General features: G+C 40.9%; 1 protein-coding gene across 2 annotated transcripts; it reads right to left on the reverse strand.

Annotated features, from left to right (window-relative positions):
- Nucleotides 1–9,087: 9,087 nt before the first annotated feature.
- Nucleotides 9,088–16,685, reverse strand: LOC121283012 (general transcription factor IIE subunit 1-like). Of its 2 annotated transcripts, XR_005944167.1 has the most exons (4): nucleotides 16,238–16,685; nucleotides 11,980–12,181; nucleotides 11,070–11,286; nucleotides 9,088–9,224 (listed from the first exon to the last, which is right to left on the reverse strand). XR_005944167.1 is itself a non-coding variant. In XM_041196922.1 (3 exons), exons 1-3 carry the CDS (start codon nucleotides 16,683–16,685, stop codon nucleotides 11,451–11,453), a joined length of 660 nt encoding a protein of 219 aa, XP_041052856.1. In that variant the 3' UTR covers nucleotides 11,371–11,450. The 2 variants fall into 2 exon arrangements, 1 of the variants encoding a protein (XP_041052856.1); XM_041196922.1 differs by lacking the exons at nucleotides 9,088–9,224; nucleotides 11,070–11,286 and adding an exon at nucleotides 11,371–11,460.
- Between the last annotated feature and the right edge of the window lie 7,057 nt (nucleotides 16,686–23,742).

The raw sequence follows: 23,742 nt of genomic DNA on the forward strand, positions 1-23,742 counted from the left end.
CCACCTTCTTGAGAGCAATTGGGTGGGTAATAAATGCAAGGCTTGTTACTGATGCATTTCCCAAGAGCAAATATAAAAACATCCCTGCCCAATGTGTCTATGTAGAAATCTTGAGTAAGGATGTGCTTAGGGTAAGGTTGTGAATCAATCCATGGTAAAATATACTCCCTGTGATCACTGTCTTGACTTGAATGTGAAGAATGATTATGACAAAGGACTGCTAGCACCTGTGAAACTTTTACTATAACAACAACTTTAGAAAAGGTGGAGATGAATTGGATGATGGGTTGAAGAAAACAACAGGTGAAATGTTTTGCTAGTCGTTTGTTAGCCATATATCTAATTGGAAAGCTGTGCCCTAACCCACCACACACATGCACAAAAATTCTTGCACCTCAGTTCGGAGGGATTGAATACTGCTGCACACCGAGAATGAGAATTACTGATCTCTCAATTTCTTGGGATACTTGAAATGTTCACTGTTGTTTGCACAATGTTCAGTATCATTCACAACTTCTCATACTTAAGTCGTCTCTATCTATATGCAGCAAGACTTGGACTGATAAGAGACATTTGTTTCATATAAGGGCCAGATAGTGACCATCTCAGGCAAGAGAGAATATAAGCATCATATTTTGACATTCAATGATATCATTGCTGAATCCCCCACCATCAACAACCTGAGCATTACCAATGGCCAGAAACTGAACTGGACCAGCCATATAAATACTATGGCTACAAGAGCAGCTAACAGGCTGGGAATTCTGCAGAGAGTAACTCTCCACCTCTCCCCCCAAAATATGTCTATCATCTATGAGGCAAAAGCCAGGAGTATGATGGAATACTCTCGTCTTGCCTGGATGAGTGTGGCTCCAACAACATTCAAGAGGCTCGACACCATCCAGAACAAAGCAGCTCACTTGATTGGCATCCTCCCACAACATTTTAAACATTCACTCCCTCCACCAGTGGTGCATGGTGTTTGTATTGTGTACCATCTACAAGAGATACACTGCAGCAACTCACCAAACCTCCTTTGACAGCACCTTCCAAATGTGTGATCTCTTATCACCTGCAAGTTCCCCTCCAAGCCACTCACCATCCTGACTTGGAACTATTTTGCCTTTCCTTCACTTGCTGGGTTAAAATCCTGGAACTCCCTAACAGCACTGTGTTCGTACATGCACCACATGGACTGCAGTGGTTCAGGAAGCCAGCTCACCGTCAACTCCTCAAGGGCAATTAGGGATAAGAAGCAAATACTGGCCCAGCCAGCAACCCTCATCTCTTATGAAAGAATTTTTTAAAATGTTGAATGAGTGCAGCTCCTACAAAACTTGAAGCTCAACACTAAGATAAAGCAGCCTGCTTAATTGGCAACCCATCCACCATTTTAAACATACAATTTCCACCACCGTGCACAATAGCACCTATGTGTCCCATCTACAAGATGCATTACAGCAACATGCCAAGGCTTCTTTGACAGTACCTTTCAAACCTGTGACTTCTACCATTTGGAAGGTCAAGGACAGTAGACGCATGGGAACACCACCTGCAATTCTCTTCCAAGCCACACTTCAGCCTGATTTGCAGCTATATTGCTGTTCCTTCACTATCGGTGTACCTACACACAGTCTGCAGCAGTTCGAGAAGGAGGCTCACAAATAGCTCAGGGACAATCAGGGATGGGCAACAAATGCTGGCTTTGCCAATGACACTCTCATCCCATGAACATCTTTAAAAAATGAGGGTTGGGGAATGTTCATATTCTTAAACTGAAATAAACAAGATTCAGGAAGGACAATTGCAGTAATTTCTTATTAGCCTGCTCATTACTTTTTCACATTTGGTTCAGATCCCTATTCATTATACGTGCCTTTGCTAACTTTCCCATTTGCTCTTCCAGCAAGGGGAGTTTATCAACATTTAAGGAGTTTGAAACAGTTCTGCTTGGAGATTGTACGGCTCTTGCATTTATATGAATTATGAACATTTTAATGGCCCTTGCTATCCATGAACTTATTGTGGATGATTTCATCAACATGGAAACCTGTCTGAGGGGCGATGATACCTTGCTACTTAACAAACTTCCCTGCCTGGCTACATCTTCCACCACTTGCCCTTTCAAGACTCATATTGGCAGTGTGACATTTATCAACCAATCACATCGAGGTGTGACCCTGAACTCCTCTGGCACTGCCTCCTCCCTTATGCATCACACCTTGTTCCACCTCTTTCACCTGTCTCAAAATTATCGGTCTCTACCACACTTCCAAGTGCAATGATAACGTTATCACCAAGGTATCTTCACTTTCCCCCTTCAGCTTCTGAACCAAAGGGCTTCTCATTTCACTGAACTCAACTCATTTCTCCTCTTGAGTTTACTGCTCTTTTATCCTCCCTAAGTCTCCCTCCATGTAAACTCCCCAACATATATTCACAGCCATTCCTTTACCATACCATATCACAAATTCTTGCTAGCCCCATCGTAGCAATTACAGGTTAAGACCATCTCTAATCACTTTCTAACTCACCACCCACATCCCCTTTCCGTGCAACCCACTCCCACCCCCACCCCCAGCTATATCTGTCGCTGGAATAAACTGTCTTCCAATTACATACAAAATAGGCTATTCAGAGCCTTAAGCATTTAATTAGATTATGGCTGTTCTGTTTGCGTTTTGAATTCCACATTCCCATCTACCCTTGAAAACCTTTGATTCCCTTGCCTGACAAGAATCTACCAAACCTGCTCTAAACTGCCTCCAACGCATTAACATCCTCCTTTAAATGAGACCAAAACTGGGTACAGTATGAGAGACATGGTCTCACCAATGCCCTGTATAACTGAAGCATAACATCCTTATTTTCATGTTCAATTCCTCTCGTAATAAAGGCTAGCATTCCATTAGCCTTCTTACTTACCTGCTGTACCTGAATACTAACTTTTGTGGCTCATGCACTAGAACATCTAGATCCCTCTGTACGTCAGAATTCTGCAGCTGTTCTCTGTTTAAGTAATCCTCTGCTTTTTTATTCTTCCCGCCAAAGTGATCAACTTCACATTTTCTCTCATGATACTCCATCTGCCAGATCTTTGTCCATTCACTCAACCTATCTATAACTGTCCTCCCCTTAGATTTTTTCTTTATCGTTGGAATATACTTATTCTGAGTATTCTGAAATATCTTCTTAAATGTCTGCCACTACTTCTCTATTGATCTATCCCCTAGCCTAGTATCTCAGTTCATTCAGCTAGCTCAGCTTTCATGCCCACATAGTTACTCTTATTTAAGTTTAAAATATTAGTCTTAGATCTACTCTTCTTTTAAAACTGGATATAAAATTCAATCATGTTGTGGCCACTGCCACCTTGAGGTGCCTTTACCCTGAGGTCTTTAATTAATCTTGTCACATTACACAATACCAATATTGTATTAATACTAATATAACCTGCTCTCTAGTTGGTTGCAGAAAATGCTGCTGTAAGAAACAACCTCAAAAGCATTCTATGAACTCCTCATCCAGGCTACTATTGCCAATCTGATTTTTCCAGTTTATATGTAGATTGAAATCACCCATGATTATTGCCATCCCTTTGTCACAAGCACTCAATGTTTCTTCTTGTGTACGTTTGTCATACATTGTGGTTACCGTTAGGGGGCCTGTAGACCACTCCCACTAGTGACTTCTTTCCCCTACTATTCCTTATCTCCAAACCAACTCTACACCCTGATCTCCTGAACCAAGGTCATCTCTAACCAAAGCACCTATGCCATCCATGATCAACGGTGCTACCCCTCCACCTTTACTTAGCTTCCTATACTTCTTGAATGTCATATACCCCTCAATATTCAGGACACAATCCTTGTCATCCTGCAGCCACATCTCCATAATGGCTATCAGATTAATTAATTTACTTAAATATGTGCTATCAATTAATTTACTTTGTTGTGAATGCTACATGCAGATACAGAGCATTTAGTTTTGTCTTTTTGTTATCTTTGTAACATCTAGTCTTGACTATTGGTATATTCTTGGGGTTTATCTCTCTGTCCCTTCCTGCTATTCTGTGACTCTCATTTCTTATATTATGCTCCCCTACCTTGAATCTACCCCTTGATTTGCTACTTCTACCCAAGCTTGACCCCCTTTATTTAGTTTAAAGCCTTCTCTGCTTCTCCAGTTATGCAATTCACAAGAACACTCGTCCCAGCACATTTCAGATGTAGTGGTCCCAGTGGGACAGCCCCCACTTTCCCCAGTACTGGTGCCAGTGCCCTACAAACCAGAACTCACTTCTCCCACACCAGTATCATTCCAGCATAGTCGCCTGTCTCCTCATGCGCCCTTTACTGATTCAGTTAGAACTGAGCTTTGAAAATCCCAACTCCCTGGCTCTGACTCTTTTCATTGGAATATTTCTGGAAATACCGATGTGCTCAGCCACACCCTCACCACCTTCAATGCCTTAGCCCCCAATAAAATTATTACTCTCCATCACCCTACAAGTTCGACCATATGACCCTCCTTTCTGTTCCCTTAAGCCTCAAGGGATGCAGACTTGAAAGGGTATGGCAGTTTCTTTTTAGCCATCCACTGTCAGAGCTGGCTGGACCACTTAAACACTGGGTTCTGCTTGTCTACTAGAACTGCCCGCCATTCCATAATCATTTGAATACAAAGATAAGCCCTACCTTTTATATACTGTAAACCATCTGAAACCCCTAACCCCTCCATTTTCATCTCCAATAAATGCGAGGAGCTCATGGACTCTTGTTACTAAGATCAAGACCATTGATCCCCTGCCTCTGCCACATCCCTCCCACCCATTAGGCCAAACTTCCTTTAATGCTTCCCTGCACCCCACCACACCCCCAACCGCCCTAAATTTGCATATTTCTCTAGTTTCTCTCCTATCTCCTCTCATGCCCTTACTGAGCACATCGTGTCCATGAGACCCACCTTCTGTTCCCTTGATCTTCCCATTAAACTGATCACCCAACTTCCGCTCCTGATATTAAATGGTTCTTTTTCTTCAGGTGTTGTCCCCTTCACCTGTAAATCTGCCATCATCACCTCTCTCCTCAGAAAATCCCTGACCCCACTGCCCTCGCAAACTATGGTCTCACCTCCAACCTCCCTTTCGTTTCCAAAGTCCTTAAGTATGTTGCCACCTCCCAAATCTGTTCCCATCTATCCTGGAACTCCATGTTTGAATCCCTCCGATCAGCTTTTCTCCTCTGGCACATGCCACAGTACCGAAACAGCTTTTATCAAAGTCAAAAATGGCACACTATGGGACTCTGACAACAGTAAACTTTCCCTCTTCATTCTCCTCAGCCTTTCTGCAGCCTTTGACACCATTGACCACACCAGCCTCTTTCAATGCCTCTCCACTGTTGTTCAGCTGGGTTGGACTGCTCACACCTGTTTCAATTCTTATCTAAATATAGCCGGAAAAATCTCTTCCTGTTCCAGACCATTATCTCTGGTGCTCTGCAAGGATCTGTTCTTGGCCCCCACCTATTTCTCATCTATATGCTGCTCCCAGTGATATCATCCAAAAACACGTTAGTTTTCACATGTATACTGATGACACCCAGCTCTACCTCACCACCGCCTCTCTTGACATCACTGTTGCTAAATTATCAGATCGCTTATCCAACAGCCCATATCAAATGAGAAGTTTAATCCAATTAAAAATGAATGAGACAAATTATTGTTTCTCGTCCCTAGTTAGCCTCCATCCTTGGCGACGTTTTGAGATCAAGCCAGTATGTTTACAACCTTGGTGTCACCTGACTCTGAGATGAGCCTCTTACCTTAAACCATCCCCAAAACTACTTATTTCCACCTCCAAAACACTGCCCCCAACCTTGCTACTATCCCAGTTCATCTGCCACTGTAACTTAGTCATACCTTTGTTACCTCTAGACTTAAATATTCCAATGCACACCCGGCCCATCTCCCTCATTTTACCTTCCGTAAACTTGGTCACCCAAAATTCTGCTGCTCATGTCTTAAATTGTAGTAAGTCCCAGTCACCTCTCTGCTTGCTGATCTATATTAGCTCCCAGTAAGTGTCTTTTGATTTTAAAATTCTCATCCTTTTCAAATCTTTCCATGGCCTTGTCCCTCCCCAATTCTATAATCTGATCCAGCCCTACACCCTTTGTAATATCTGCACTCTGGTAATTCTGGCATTGTGCATGCATCCCCCAGTTTTAAATCACTCCACCATTGGTTGCTCCTTCTTCAGTTGCCTAGGTCCCAGGCTCTGAATACCCTCCCTACATCTCTCCAAGTTGCTTTCACCTCTTAAATTATCTGTATGAATATTGACTTGCCCCAGAAGGAAACATGTTTGCCTCTGAGTCACAAGATACTAGATTTAAGTCTAGGCTGGTAGTAGAGTGGAGTACAGAGGGCTTGCTGTATTTTAAGCCAGAAGCCCTGTTTGCCATTTTGAATAGTAGGAGATATTTTATGTCCAGGGAAACAGAATTCTGTGTCCTAGCTAACACCATTATTTCTACCAAAAACAGCTAAATTGATCGTTCGTCTTGTCTGAAAAGTTTTCTGTGGAACAGAGGTCGTCAAAGGGTGAGGGAAAAGATTAATTTGAGGTGTACAAAATCATCAGGGCCCTAAGAATGAATAGGAAGGAGGGCATAAATTTAATTGATAATTAATCACTGGAGGGAGACAGTGGGAGTAATGGTAACATCACTGAGCTAGTAATCCAGGGGCTCAGTCTAATGGCTCAAATCCCCCTACAGCAGCTGGTGGAATTTAAATTCAATTAACAATCTGGAATTATGAAGCTAGTCTCAGTAACTATCATCAACTGTTGTAAAAACTGGTTCACTAATGTCCCTTTAGGGAAGAAAATCTGCCATCCTTACCGGGCCCAGCCTGCGTGTGAAGCCACACCTCAGCAATATGTGGTTGACTCTTAACTGCCCTCCGAAATACAAGCCACTCATGCCAAGGGCAATTAGGGATGGGCAACAAATGCTGGCCCGGCCAGCAATGTCCATAGCCCATGAGAAGATTTGAAGGCAATTTTTTTTTCCACCAAGGTTGGTGGGGGCTGAAAGGATGGTGGAACCAGAAACACTCATTGCATTTAGATATGCACAAGACTACAGCTCAAGATCTGGAAAGTGGGATTAGGGGCTGGAGTCAGCCAACATGTTCACAATGGAGCACATTTGTGTGATTTATTCTCTTCATGTTAAGATTTTGATTGAGTACAGTGGAGGGGACAAGTAAATAACTGAGAAGCTAAATCAAATTTACAGTAAAATCCCTATTGTAAGTGGATCTTAAGAAATAATCAGTGTTATCATGGCTAAGTCATTAGAGAAGGGAATAGGGCTAGAGGACTAGTAGGTAGCTACTGTGATTTCATTATTTAAAAATAAGGGAATTTTGAAGGGATCCATAATGAAAAACTACTCAAAGCTGTAATGGTAAAACATCTAGAAACCAAAAAATAGAGTAGGGATTGCAGAAGGGAATGTCATACTTGATCAACTTAAACACGTTGAAATATAACAAAGAAGATGTCACATGTGGATGTTCAGAAAGGCCTTCAATTGCATATTTATGCCATAGCACATGTTCTGACCTTAATTGCACATGTGGAGTAAAGAAAGTAGCAGAATAGATAAGGGGAATAAGGGTAGTTACTCGAAACTGGCCCTTGCTTTTCTTAGCAGTAATAATTCAGAAAGTGTAGTTTCTTTTGCTGAATGACACTTCTGAACTTGGGAAAGAAAAAGACATTTGAATTTGTACATTCTTGACATCGCATGAATTGATTATATTTTAAAATAATTTCCAATAACATTGAGTCCTAATGGGGGCTGTGTCTATGTGTGTCTTAATTGGATTAAAGCCAGCTAGTCTGGATGTTTTGATGTATAGTAGTTTTGAGATGTTAATTAGATAAACATAAGGAGTGTAGAAGGTAAAGTGTAATTTTGCATTTGTTAAAAGAAACTATTCAAGACTGCGGGTGAAATCTTACACCTGGCTAGAAGACACCAAGCAATGTATTTATATTTTTTCAGTTTACTAATAAAATTCGTGAGATGAAAGGATGCTATTGTTAGAAGAGAGAAAGTTAAAAGCCTAATGCTACAATGGAAGATTTACATTCAAGGAAGGAGATTGTGTGCGTAAGGGAGAAACATTTTAAGATCCAACAAGTGTGAAGCCACCAGCCAGTAATCCTCAAGTCTGTCTGCAAGGAGCTGAAAGAAACTCATTTTGAATGCTACTGTCCAGGGTGTGCTTTGCCAGAAGTCTGTTAAATCTATGAGTTTTACTGTTGTCTTACTGGGGGTGTAATTGAGTCAGATGAATTAGGGGATTTTTGTAGTAGTAATGTAGTATTTACAATCATTGTATTAATAAATGTTTAGTTTTATAAAAAAACTCAAGACTCAGTAGTCTTACTACTGAAGTCAAAGCCTGCATTTCAAAACATAACATTTTTTTGTTGCAAATTGTATGACAGTTGTTTTAAGTTTCTCTCTGGAATTTGAACAACTCAGCCTTTACCATCAGCTCTGTCATAATAGTGGAGGAGTAGATTAAGCTGAACAACTATCGCACAAGCTTTTAAAACTCCATCTCCAATAATTGCATAGTGAAATTAATGGTTAGCATTTAGTCATACTTACTCATTGATTTACCTAAACCAAAGACAAATGAGTGAGAAGCAAAGGCAAACTAAGTTTGTTGCAATAAATTATTCGAGAAAGTACTTTTTTCCCCAATTCACCAGATAATAATTTAATGCAGATGAAATTTAAATATCAGATGTTAATCATACATTAAATGGAACATTTCTTGGCAGGTACTAATGTAACTCTCTCGTTCTTCTTCAGTCATCAAAGACACTAATTCAGGATTTTGACTAATTTCACTGTACAGGTGGAGCTTTCCAGCAACCATAACAGTGGGCTTCTCTTGCTCAAACTCATCTTCCTCTTCCTGAGGATCTAATTTTGTGGATGGTTCTGAATTCTTTGGCTCATCCTCCGATTCACTGGTCTCACTGTCTGGTTCGCTACGATTTGCATTTGAAGTGAAGGTTGCTCCACTTAATATTTTTTTCTCATGAATCATAAGTGTTCTTATGACCTCATAATTTGGAGTCTTGTGGTTCAAATTTGTATTTTGTTGAGACATTTCAGCAGCAGTTTGTTCTAGAATATTTAAAACAGAAAAAAGTGAATTTTGAACAAATCTAAAATAGACAAAATTTCTCTTAATGCTAGAAATAAAGCAAAACCAAAAACTTCTGTTTGTCCCAACTAAGCAAACTTAACGCACTCAGGATTTTGTTAGGGTGAAATATCCCATTTTCTACAACCATCCTCCTTATAGTATCTTTCAGTTTGAGTCATGGAACCATACTTGGATTAGAATGAAGGCTCATCTTGCTTGTGATAATTTCAATCGGCAGATTATTTCAAAAAGTATAATAAAATCACAGGGCTATTCCAGCCAGCATTTTAATTTAAAACACTAAAATGGGAACAAATGCCAAGGTTTAAATTAAGAATTTTTTTATGGATTCATTCTTGGGATCTGGACATCACCAGTAGCTAAAGGCATACAGTTATGTTAAGCATAAACAGTTATGTCAAGCATGTTAAGTATTCGTATGCTTTATACAGCCCAATAACAAGGCTCTAATGTTTTGAAAAAAACAAGAGTTCAAGTAAACAATGTACACTGCTAAGTTATGAATGGCATGTGGGAGGAAGACATTGTACAGAGTAAGGTACCAAGCATGAACAATCACCAGGAATTCTACAGTGCTGTTCAATCATGCTCAGCAGCACTGGCCTGCCAATGTGTTTTATAGTTTGGTGTTAAAATAACATTTCTTACTGACGATTCTATTTGTAATGCTAATGTACACAAAGTGGTGGTTTATGTTTTTCTACAACTAGAATCAAGATTTTCTGCTCATGCACATGTCAAGTGGAAAGGGCAGGAAAGAAAAGAAAAACAATGGCAGATTGAAATTTCTAGTGATGCACTGTTCCATGTCTCAGGCATCTTACTACCCTCATTGGACCTGGACCTGAAATTGTTGCTCAAGCACAAAGATCACAAATCCCATTCCTAATTTGTGATGGGGTCATTTCTATTGATAGATAGACTACCAGTACCTCCAGTGACACTTACTTTGCACATAAGGCAGCATAGGCTGTTCACTGCCAGTATGCCAGTTTCCTTCCCTCTCCAACTGGGGAAAAGAGTTCCATGAAGGCCTTAAGGGAGTACTAAAATTCACAAGACTTCCCAGAAATTCAAGAATGCCCTTTTGGTGTGCAAGGTGGTATGGCTGGCAAGCAGGAAGAGGATTTTCCCTATTTTTTCATTGGACAAGAGCATGCAGAAAAGTAACATGGTGAAAATCATAAGTTCTATCTCAAATTCCAACCACCACTGGGCAATCTACTCTTTCCCTTAGCACTGAACCTGAGCCCACTGTACACAACAGCAATATAATGAAACACTAAATAATGTTATTTAACACTGGCAGCTACAACTATCCATTGCTATGTTCCACAAGTAGCTAAGAATTAACGACCAGGTAATTTAAAAAAAGTACGGGCAAGGGAATCTAGAAGAATAGGAAATCTCCCCACTCTCAGAACACTGCTATAGGATCTTTTGCATTCCCCTGCACCATTGAAACAGGCAAACCAGGACTTATTTTCAAGTCTCATCTAAAAATACAACTCTGAAAGTACTGAAATTGGAGTGTTGGCTTGGATGCAAGCACTGGACAGGGAAGTGGTGTTTTGATTAAAAAGATGTGCGCTACCAACTAAGCCAAGCTAACAGCTATAGTTACTGGAGAGCAGAGGGCAATTACTATACATGCAATGGAAAGGGAAATCCCAAGGTATTGTTTTGTTTGAAGACCTGAAATACCAAATGATTTGCAATTGCTAAAAGTAAGACTGGATCTTTTAAGTGATTTCTCAAAGCTTCTGAACGGAAAGGATTACAGAAAATACATATATACTCACCAGTTGAGTTCTCCGCTATATCCAAACCAGCTCCATCAACAGTACTTGCAGTCATCCAGATGGGCTGCGATTTAACCAGCTTTGCAGTTTCCTTAGTTTTGGCATCAGATTCTTGCACGTTTATTACAATGTTTTGTTCGTAGATGCCACTGTAAACTGTTTGGTTTGACCATCTTTCCAGATGAGCATTACTTTTAAGACATTGTACATTCTGATTCTGGCTGAGGAAAAAAATGCAATGAGAAAAGCTCTCAATTATTCACGCCTTTTATTTTTAAAAATAAAATGAGCTTCAGTACCTGCTATGTATAAAGCCAAGTGAATGAAAGGTCAACTTCTCTTGGTTCTGGAAGGTGGACTACCAACAGCCTAAATTCACTCTCATGACAACCTGCAGTAGATTCAAGCAGCAGTTATCATAAGGACTTGAACCTGCAGCTATTCAACCTAGACAATCTTAGTTGAGGCTACCTCCTGCATTTATAATAATGACCTTGGATGTACTGGTTGTAATTGGTTAATTGTGCAAAAGTGGGTATTTTCCTTTGGCTGCTGTCATGTAAGGACACTGAGCAGTCAGCACAAGCTACATCATGAAATGTCATTTCAGACTAGCAGTATTCAAACTTGTAAATTAATTTGCTTTTGTAATATTTAACTGAACAAGTTCTAGTCTCTACACACTTATGCATCATATGCTGCAGACTAGGACCATGAACATTCAATTTATTCAGATAGACTGGGAAATTAATAAACTGCCATTCCAAATGTATTACTACTCAGGTGCCAGGCCAACACACAACTTCAAGTACCCTTTAGCAAAGAAAATAAAATCTGCTGCTAAAGAGAGAGTTTATAGTGGCAGACAGTGCAATACCAAACAGAATTGGATTGATGAGACACACTTTACCTTAGTGCCAGTTCTGGAATCTCAGTTGGTTGGGGTTCCAGAAGCTCATGTGGAAGAGCAATATCTTCAGTTTCATGTAAAAGTGCATAAATTGGTTCAATTTGTTCGTTAAACGTTGCCAGAAGGGTTCGAGCATCTCGTTTAGGTATTGCAGAGGCATCTTCTTCTACCTCAGTATGGCAGTATGTGCAGTTAAAATTGCCTATAGGTTTTACAGGAACAGCAGACAATGATGACTACAGAGAAAAAAAACATGCAGCATAGGAGGCCATTTGGCCCATCCTGTTTGTGTTTTGACAGAGCTATCCCATTACTCATACTCTCCACAGGCCTGCAGTTGAGCACATATTCATGGAAGAGGCACAAGCTTTAATATATGGCAAGGCTAATTTAGTGTACACACACGTGAACTGTCATCGATCGGAAATTGCTCGGAGCCCATGTTTTTTCGCTATTGCTTCAACTAAAAGATAAACGAGTGGAAAAAATATCGAGAGACATATTCAGCATTGGCCATCACCTACGGAGGAAAATGCAACAGTGTCTGCCGCAGTACTGCCCAAAAACTGAAGGTAAAGGAAAGCAAAATATTGCCCTTTCACTTGGGATTTGTTACCTCCATGTCGGTTTTGACCTAGCTTCAATTCTAAAGGTACTAAGACATTATCCAATTGTAAAGGTAGCGAGTGCTCAACCAAGACTCGACTAAATACAATGCAACTATTCCATCAAGATCGCCCAAGATTCCCCCCCCCCCCCCACCCCGCAATAGTCGGTATTTCCACACCGACCTGTCCCCGCTAAAGTTATTTTTGTAATTACCAGAGCCACCATAACTTAAGCTGCTGCCCGCTGAACACAGACAATGCAGCAAATGAAGAGCAGGACCTAGGCGGTGCTGTGGTGCAATAGCCAAACAGGGCCACTGCCTCCCGTTGCCAATTTAGGCTGGAACGAGTGGGAAGGAGAATGGTGATGTCCTTGCTCTTTAGATAAAGGTTCATAAAGCTAATTGTTGTAGAAGTTTCTCAAGCAAAAGCTTTGTATTAAATTGTTATTGTGCCACGAAAGAGGGCAACGTCAGGTCAGTTTATGTGGAATGTTTGTACAAGTTATTTTACAATTACAACTTCAGCTTGTTTATTTTTGTAGCAATTGCCCTGTCCTGTGGAGGGTCTTCCTCCTCGTCAGGCTGCTCCGGGGAGAGGGGCGGACATGGATATATGTCTGAGACCTTACATTCAAAGACGTAGGGTTTGACCTAATCAAACCACAGCTGGTAGCACTTTTTTTGGTCAACTGCAGAAACTAAAACACCTTTTTTCCGAGCTCAGGACAAATGTGCTATAAACCCCCTTGTGAGCAGATTGAAGCTATAACTGCCACCCTCTACCCCTTCACAACTTCTGGTAGACATTTCATATAGGCAATTTCCTCAGAACCAAAGTTCAGTGAAATGCTGCTGGGGCCATTTTAGTATCAATGCTCCAGTGAATGTGCTACTACACAAAAATTCAAGAATCCCTGCATTTTCGAAAATAATCAAATTATTGAAAAGTTTGCAGCTAGCCCAAAAGAAGTTTCTGCATTATAATTCAAATGATTCTTTTGTGTGGAGCAATCAACATAATTCCAGTCAATTTTACAGGAAGATTATTAGCGGATGAATTCAAACACATCGTATTTCCCTCCTGAAGCAAGGCATGAATGAAATAAATTAAAAGCAAAAAAATGTGGATGCTGGAAATCCAAAACAAAAAATAAAAATACCTGGAAAAACACATCAGGTCTGACAGCATCTGCGGAGAGGAACACATTTAATGTTTCAAGTCCGTATGACTCTTCAACAGAACTAAGGAAAAATAGAAGAGAGGTGAAATATAAGCTGGTTTAAGGTGGGATGGGGGGGTGGGGGAAACAAGTAGAGCTGAATAGAGGTCAAGTGATAGGTGGAGATAACCAAAAGATGTCATAGACAAAAGGACAAAGGAGGTGTTGAAGGTGGTGATATTATCTAAGGAATGGGCTAATAGGTGGCATTAAGGGTAGAAAGCAGGACAAGCAAGGTACAGATAGGTGGTGGGGTGGGGGAAAAGGGATTAAAATAGTCTGAAAGATAGAGATAAAACAATGGATGGAAATACATTTTAAAATAATGGAAATAGGTGGGAAAAGAAAAGTCTATATAAGTTATTGGAAAAAAGGGGATCAGAAAGGGGATGGGGATGGAGGAAAGAATTCATGATCTAAAATTGTTGAACTCAATATTTGGCCCAAAAGGCTGTAAAGTGTCTAGTCAGAAGATGAGGTGCTGTTCCTCCAGTTTGCGTTGAGCTTCACTGGAACATTGCAGCAGGCCAAGGACGGACATGTGGGCATGAGAGCAGGGTGGTGTGTTGAAACGGCAAGCGACAGGGAGGTTTGGGTCATTCTTGCGGACAGACCGAAGGTGTTCCACAAAGCGGTCACCCAGTCTGCATTTGGTCTCTCCAATGTAGAGGAAACCGCATTGGGAGCAGCAAATGCAGTAGCCTAAATTGAGGGAAGTGCAAGTGAAATGCTGCTTCACTTGAAAGCAGTGTTTGGGCCCTTGGACGGTGAAGAGAGGGGACGTAAAGGGGCAGTTGTTGCACCTTCTGCGGTTGCATGGGAGGGTGCCGTGGGAGAGGTTGAGTTGTAAGGGTTGATGGAGGAGTGGAGCAGGGTGTTCCGGAGGGAACGATCCCTGCGGAATGCCGCCGGGGGTGGTGAAGGGAATGTGTTTGGTTGTAGCATCACGCTGGAGTTGGCGGAAATGACGGAGGATGATCCTTTGAATGTGGAGGCTGGTGGGGTGATAAGTGAGGACAAGGGGGACCCTATCATGGTTCTGGGAGGGAGAGGAAGGTGTGAAGACGGACGTGTGGGAGATGGGCCGGGCACATTTGAGGGCCATGTCAACCACAGAGGGTGGAAAACCTCACCTGTGGAAGAAGGAAGACATGTCAGAAGAACTGTTTTTGAAAGTGGCATCATCAGAACAGATGCGACGGAGGCAAAGAAACTGAGAGAATGGGATGGAGTCCTTACAGGAAGAGGAGTGTGAGGAACTGTAGTTGAGATAGCTGTGGGAGTCGGTAGGCTTGTAATGAATATTGGTTGACAGTCTATCACCAGAAATTGAGACAGAGAGGTCAAGGAAGGGAAGGGAACTGTCAGAGATGGACCATGTGAAAATGATGGAGGGGTGGAAATTGGAAGCAAAATTAATACATTTTTCCAGGTCCAGACGAGAGCATTAAGCAATCATCGATGTACTGGAGAAAGAGTTGTGGGAGGGGACCTGAGTAGGACTGGAACAAGGAATGTTCTACGTACCCCATAAAGAGACAGGCATAACTGGGGTCCATACGGGTACCCATAGCCACACCTTTTATTTGAAGGAAGTGAGAGGAGTTTAAGGAGAAATTGTTCAGTGAGAGAACAAGTTCAGCCAGACAGAGGAGAGTGGTGATGGATGGGGATTGTTCGGGCCTCCATTTGAGAAAGAAGCTGAGAGCCCTCAGACCATCCCAGTGGGGGATGGAGGTGCAGAGGGATTGGACGTCCATGGCGAAGAGGAGGCAGTTGGGGCCAGGGAACTGGAAATTGTTGATATGATGTAGGGCGTCAGAGGAATCACGGATGTAAGTGGGAAGGGACTGGACAAAGGGAGAGAGAATGGAGTCAAAATAGCAAGAAATGAGTTCTGCGGGGCAGGAACAGGCTGACATGATCAGTCTGCCGTGACAGTACTGTTTGTGGATTTTGGGTAGGAGGTAGAAGCGGGCTGTCCGAGGTTGGGAGACTATCAGGTTGGAAGCTTTGGAGGGAAGATCTCCAGGGGAGATGAGGTCAGTAACAGTCCTGGAAACAATGGCTTGATGTTCAGTGGTGGGGTCATGGTCCAGGGGGAGGTAGGAGGTAGTGTCTGCGAGTTGACACTCAGCCTCTGAGGTAGAGGTCAGTGCGCCAGACAACAACAGCACCACCCTTGTCAGCGGGTTTGATGACAATATCAGGGTTGGACCTGAGAGAACAGAGTGCAGCAAGTTCAGAGAGTGACAGGTTAGAGTGGGTGAGAGGAGCAGAGAAATTGAGACGACTAATGTCACGCCGACAGTTCTCAATGAAAAGATCAAGTGAAAGTAAGAATCCAGAGGGAGGAGTCCAGGTGGAGGGAGAATATTGGAGATAAATTAATTGGGCTCTCGTGAATGCAATAAAATGCATGGTTTACCTGTGCAAGGGTCAAACAAATGATTGACTTCCAAATCGGTGAATGTGCTGAAACAGAGCGGACATTTAAACGATGATCTTGTGGTCGAATTTCTCTCGTCTGTTTCGATCTTCCTGCGCATAATGTCCAGTTTGTATTTGACTACATCCACTAACAGCTTATAGTTGATATGATAATAATTATGTCTGGAACTCTTTCCCTCAGAATTTGTTTCAACTCTTATTCGACTCTTCAGAAACTTGTCAGATTTCAGTGTGTTGAGAACAGATCGGAGCTGCTTTTTCTCAAACTTTAGTAGTTGTTGCAAATCATCCTCCTTCACACAAGGATAGCGAATGAGAATATCAAGAGTGAGGGAATATTCCACCCCATAGAATCCACGCACTACGTATTTTGCCAAACGCTTTAAAGCTGCGGGGACTTCGTTAATGACATTTTGGTCACCCATGGTACCTTTCAATCAAAAATTATTTAATTTAAATCGTTTAGCTGAAAGGGATTAAGCAGATGAAACTAAACCAAAATTATTCTCTTACATCATGCGATCATTAATAGGGAACAATGATTATTCATTCAACATATTGAGCTTTATCATGGAAGTGAAGAATTTAGTCATAGCCTTATTTTAGGGTGGCAGCAGTTATAGTTACACAACCAGATAAAAATTTGGGTTCTTACCAATTGTAAACTAGAGGAGCACCATGCCAATCCCAGCAAATTCATTCAATCATTTTACACACATACTGCAGATGGTGTCAGGTGTAGCTTGTAACATTTCCCCAGCTCTGCATTATAGTCACAATAAAATAGTTTAAAACCTGTTCCTCATATTTCCAAACCAATGGCACTAAAGTATTTGGTGAGGTGCAATTGGAAGCATTACAAAGCATTCTTGCTGTTTAAGATTTTTTTAAAAATGTGATTGTCTTGAATATCCAAGGCCTGAATACGATATCCAGTTCCTTTAAAAGTTCATGATCAGTTGGTAATTTAATACTAAAATATCTACTCAAAACAGGGACAACTCAAATTCTGAAGTGTTGTTCTCGTTTTCCCAGAGGAGAGTTATGGGAGTGTCTGAATCTTTTGAAGCCCAATTCCTTTTAGTTTAAAAGCAGGCAGGCAATCTATCACAGTGGGGCCTAGTTTTGATCTAGCCATGTAATCAGGGACATCAAATACTGCAGTGTTGTCAGAAATACAGGATATTCCCAATTTGAATTCAACAGTTGCACAGGAGTGAAGTCAAACTGGGCAACTTGTCCAATAGGAATGGACAATAAATGCGGGCCTTGCCAGCACCAAATCCTATGAATGAAGAGAAGAAATTAAAAATTCTCCTGCAACTGTGTGGATAGTTTAAAGGAGCTGCTCAAAAGAGCAAAAGTGATGTGATTGGGAAAGCTGCCTGTGCTCTCAGATGAGGAAATGTACATATACAGTGAACCCAAAGTACCAAGCAGGTCAAGAATTGTGCACAGGACACAATCTACAATTCAGCACAAGGCTAAGAAAATTAAAAAGCAAGGAACCCAAAAAATCCTTCTGAAATATTAACTTAGCTTTTGAAATAATTATGTTCAATTGGTAAAGCATAAATTATAACATAGGAGCAGGAGTAGGCCATTTGGTCTTTTGAGCCAGCTCCACCATTCAGTAAGATCATGGCTGATCTGATTGTGGTCTCAGCTCCACTTTCCCCTATAAACCTCGACTTCCTTGCCTAACAACAATCTAACTCAGCCGTGAATAAGTTCAAAGACCCAGCCTCCACTGCTTTCTGGGGAAAGCAATTCTACACGCCAACCACCCAATGGGAGAAAAAATTTCTCCTCATTTCTGCCTTAATAGGGAGACCTCATTTTAAACTAATTTCACCCACAAGGAAACATCATCTGGGTATCCACCTTATCAAGTCCCCTCATTCTTCTAAACGCCAATGGGTATATGTTCAACCTTGACAATCCCTTCATCCCAGGAATGTTTCTAGTGAACCTCCTCTGAACTACTCCAAAAGCAATTATATTTAAATAAGGAGACCAAAATCATACACAGAACAGATATGGTCTCACCAAGGCCCTGTACAGCTGTAGTAAAACTTCCCTACTTTTATATTCCACTCTTTTTGCAATAAATGCCAACATTCCATTTGCCTTCCTAACCACTCACCATATCTGCATACTAACTTGTGATTCATGTACCAGGACACTCAGATCCCTCTGTACCAAGTTCTACAATCTTTCTCCATTTAAATAGGTTACTGCTTTTCTATTATTTCTGCCAAAGTGAAGGAATTTACCTACATTATACTCTATCTACCAAATTTTTGTCATCACTTAACTTATCTGTATCCCTTTGCAGACTCGCTACCTCCTTTTGACAACTTACTTTCCTACTTGATGTCATCAGCAAATTTAGCTACCATACATCGGTCCCTTCTTCCAAGTCATTGATAAAGATCTTCAGTAGTTGAGGACCCATGATCCCTGTAGCATTCCACTAGTTACAGCTTGCCAATCCAACAAAGACACATTTATCCCTACTCTCTGCTTTCTGTTAGCTAACAATCCTTTATCCATGCTAATATGTTACCCACTACACCATGTGCTCTTGTGTAGGAACCTTTGATATGGTACCTTGACATGATAATCTGTACAAACTATATAATAGTTCACCTGGAGAGGGGAGTTGGAGAGTTTAAACACTTGGAACTTCTCCTTCGTAGGTAGTATGGAATGTTTGGTAAATGTGATGGTCTAAGGAGAGCAGCAGCCTTTATGTTGCCTGAGTCTCAAGTATTTCTGTCCTCCCGGGGTTCAAATTCTCTCCTCAAAAATAGTAATCAAGGCTCAAGTGACTTATACTCTCAAAACAAAGATTGGAGCATTATCAAACCACATTTTCTCTTCCATCCAGTTTTATGCTTGGAAAAAGTAGTAACCATGAGTAGTAGGATACTAGAAACATTTTCATACCAGGATACAAGTAGAAGATTTTCAAAACATTTCTTGGTAGGTTCCACTACTTTAGTAGTAATGTTAAACCCAAGTCTTGTGTTTCTGTATTTCCAAAAATAACACCTTGCAGTTTGAGTAAATTAAGAAAAAACATAAATCATTGTTAAACTTCAATAAAGCAGAGGGGAATCAAAATATGAAAGAAAGTAAAAGATAAAATCAAGTAGAAATCAAATGCCAATCCATTTAGAAAAGGATTCCACACAGCTCCTACAATACACACACAAAGCAAAAGGTCTCGTAGCCAAAAAAACTGTCCTTAGCCTGAGATAACTTAGTTCAGAAAAATCAGGGGGTACCATTCACAAAAAACAGTATAATGTAAAAAAACTCACCAGAAATCTCTATTGCAACCATTACCTGACAACTAAGTAAATTAAAGTAAGCAGCTGATTAAGGGTGGAGTAAATCAAGAATTGAATCACAAGTGAAATGAATAAGGAGGCAATCAGGCTAATCAAATCACAATTAATTGGACAATTAAATGCAGAGATGCCCCTCCTTCATGCATTACAGAAATGTGTACAAACAGGTATATTACTGTGATTCCTGGGGCAGCTAATATGTAGTTGAAGAACCCAGGGATCTGGCTGGAAAACATTAATTTTAAAATGCCATTGATGGTCTTTTTGCTATTAGCCCCAGATGCAGCTTGTACCTGATCCCTACTACTTCATTCCAGCATCAGAGTCTCCGTGAATTTATAAATTCTCAGGAACATCCACTTGATCTCAGAACAGATCAACAAAATTTCTGTTAAAGTGGTAAATGACATAGTAAACAAGGGAGATAGTGGGAGGTGTGGATGGATGGGGGGTCCTTGTGAATTAGGGGCTTAAAGGTTGTGAAGGGGAGAGTGTCCCTGTAAATAAAGGAGGGAATTAGAGGGAGAAATAGGAAATAGATTTTGGAGTTGGTGGTGGGAAGTTTCTCTGTGAACTGGAGATATCTCTTTGAGTAGATGGAGGTGGTTACAGGGATACAATCCCTTTGTGATGGTTGGAGGGTAACAAGGTAAGGTAGGGGCTAAAGAAGGGTTATATGGACCTGAAACATCAACTCTGTTTCGCTCTCCATAGATGCTGTCTGACCTGAATTTTTCCAGCATTTTCTGTTTTTGTTTCAGATTTCTAGCATCCACGGTATTTTGCTTTTACCTAAGGTTCAGGGAAGTGTTAGCTCGGTTAATGTGTTACTTGAGGATAAATTGTCATTTTTACCACTGATATATTAACAGATTAAAAATCTATTGTGTGATGTAATTAACTCACAATGTCATGGCACTTTTCCACTTAGAGTATTCCCTGCTTCCCAATACAGAGCTATATCAACAGTGAGTATTTGGGGTGGGGCAGTATTCAAATAGAGTTCTAAAGTTGCCGGCTACTAGTCTGACTTTAATTGTGGCCCAGATCTTTTGAACAGTGGCAATAATCTTTCAGGTGAAACCAATTAAACTAAATCAACAAAATTGGGATAAATCAGGCACAGCCCCTAATTCAGGTCAGCTGTAAAACCAAGAACAAAATTTAAAGGAACCTTACAAACTTTAAATCAAAATGTGATTAAAGGGGTCAACAAAACACCCCAGTCCCCGCGGTGCCCACCGAGCACGGAAGGCCTCGAGCATGCCAGCAGATACTGCGTGCTCCCTCTCCAGGGACATCCGGCAGCGAACGTAGCCACAGAAAAGGGACAAACAATCGGGCGGGACTCCCCAGTCGTTGAACACTGGCAATGATGGTTGGATTGCCACTGCAATCAAATCCCCTCCAATTGACACTACATTTGTTTGAGGGTCTTACAATCCCAACTTTCACAGGAATGTGCAGTGTCCCATCTCCATTGGGGCAGAGCAGAGTTGGGGGGAAAATAAGACATTCCCCCCTGTTTGAAAAAGGATATAATTGCATTAGAAGCAGTTCAGAGAAGGTTCTCGCGACTCAAAAGTCAAAGGACTTTTATGAAGAAAGGTTGAATAGGTTGGGCCTATATTGATTGGAGTTCAGAAGAATGAGAGGTGATCATATTGAAACATATAAGATGCTGAAGGGACTTGATAGGGCAGATAATGGGAAGATGTTCCCCCTTGTGGGAGGGACTAGAACTAGGGAGCACAGTTTGAAGTTAAGAGGTCTCACTTTAAGATGGAAATGAGGAATTTTCTTACCCTCTGAGGATGGTTAGCATTGAAACTGTAATCAGTATGTTTTACATGGGAAGAGGTGTGTCCTTTCTTACCCATGAAGTGTGGGGGTGTATTCCAATTAAATAATTCAAGCAAGCTTTCCAGAGTTTAAATAAAGAAGATTATTTATTCTCGCACACTTACACTGTGTCCCTCTTGCATGTGTGCGCACACACAGATTGGATACAGATAAAGCTAGTGCAGTTTTTTTACACGTTACAGTTAAATCAGTCTCTCCTTTATGATTTCCAGGTGGGCCCATAGTTTCCTGCACAGATTTGATGATTTAAAGTGGAGTTCACAGCAGCTTGTTAGGTTTCTTGTAGTTTAATATCTAGAAGGTCTGTTCTCAGGTAAAACTTTAAAACTGGAACAAGCTAAGTATGTTGTTTGCATGATGACTTGCAGCTAGTTTCAGAGTCTGATGACTGACAGTTCTGAAAAAGCAAAGATGACACAGTCTTCCTCCGCATCTGTTGTCTTGTCAGTGCACTACTGCAGTTTGCCCAGGCCCATCTCTGGGTCTTAGGATAATAAGGGATCTCAGCATCCGAAGTCAGTTTTGATCACATGGCCAAAGGTCATTGTCCATACAAATCTTGTTTCAAGCTAAACGTCGTAATATTTGGCAACTCATCAAATAACTGTGATGCAGTGAGGGAAACTGGTGCAAGACTGGAAGGAAGAGAAATTAACCCAGAAGTTGCTGAAGATCAAATGTGCCATGAGAACAGAAACCACTGGTCTGATCTTGGGAAGCATGTATTAGAATGTGTCCTCAAAAATCAGAATGGCTTAAAGTTAAAAGGCCTTTGATATACAATAGGAGATAGATGGTGGTCTTTCAGACTTAACTTGTGGGACAACTGGTCTTATTAATTTTCCTTTGTTGAATTGCAAACCTGGAGATCTAGATCTAGGAATCTATTCACTCTGAGTAAACTTAGAACAATTGCAGGTGTGAATTCCACAGATAACATTCATCTTGGCACTCCCATTCCAGGGGGAGGCCCCCACCCATGGTTATTCAATTTGGAACTTTCTTGAAGCTTGATTGTCTGTGTTGAACAAGCAAAGGTCATGTGACCCCCTTGGCAGCCATCTTAACAGTTCATCAAGCTCTATTTTTAAATAATTCAGAGTTCCAGAAACTTCCATATGTGCTCAGTACATGTGTAAAGTTATAAACATGAAGTGCCTTACTGGGCATGACACAAGTATAACCCTAAACATGTATTTCTGAGCTGAAAAAATTGACGTTGACTCCTAATACAAGGATAACCCTAAATGGACATTTTGGCACCTAAAAATTGGGGTTGTCTTATGCACTGAGGTTAAATAGTTCATGCTTAACACTACTGTAGCTTTCACTTTGCTACAAGGTTTGTCACATGAAGCAATAATTTTGATTAATACAGTTATGTTCCCTTCACTTTAATACTTGTTTTCCGTTGTTATGCAGATAGACAGCTCGCTCATTATCAAAAGCAATTACACAAAGAAGGAAAGGTTGAAACTTGTCCACATATGTAAAGTGATGTGTTTTAAATATATTCTGTACATTGCACTGTGAATTCCATTCATTTTAAATAAAGAATATTTAACAAAGGCTAGATTAGCCACATTGAAATGTGGTAGCGTCTTCGATTCATGCATTTGGTGTGGTGGATTCAACTGAGTCTTCTGCTGCAGTGAGGAATTTAAGTTCTGCCTTCAGCTTCCAAGCCTTTCTTTGGAGCTTTTCTCTGATGATTTCTTTCTGCACCTTTTGCTTCCTAAACTTTTCTTCAGATCAGAATGCTGCTTTGATTTTTTTCCTTCAGGTTTCCAGAATTTAATTTTCTTCTGCAGTCTGAGGTTTTGAATTGTTCTGTTCACTGTTACCATGTTGTGAGCTGTTAGGCATAGTTCAGTAAGTCCTATTAAGGTATTTGTAGTCTTAGGTAGTTCAACAGTAGGTATTTATTAACTACTAAAAACTATATATACATAGGTACAGTAAAGGTCCAAGTTAGGAGTTTTCTTCATGCTTGGTTCTACACATGGCTCTGTCCAACACTACACTGACCCCTAGGTGTGGGTTGTATGTTCTCTTACATCATTGTGTGGGTGGTACTGTATTCGGTCCAATGTTAACCATTTATACACCAGACCCTTGTACTACATGGGGAAATATAGTACCCAAAAAAATGAAACCAGTGCAGTCTCTCCATGCAGCAAAAACAAAGTGGCCTATTGGGTGATTAAGATTACCTCCTGCTGGATACTTTGCAGACTGAAATGTGGTTGCTTTTTGTTAA

The sequence above is a fragment of the Carcharodon carcharias genome, chromosome 1 (genome assembly GCF_017639515.1).
Source record: "Carcharodon carcharias isolate sCarCar2 chromosome 1, sCarCar2.pri, whole genome shotgun sequence".
NCBI classification, from domain to species: domain Eukaryota; kingdom Metazoa; phylum Chordata; class Chondrichthyes; order Lamniformes; family Lamnidae; genus Carcharodon; species Carcharodon carcharias.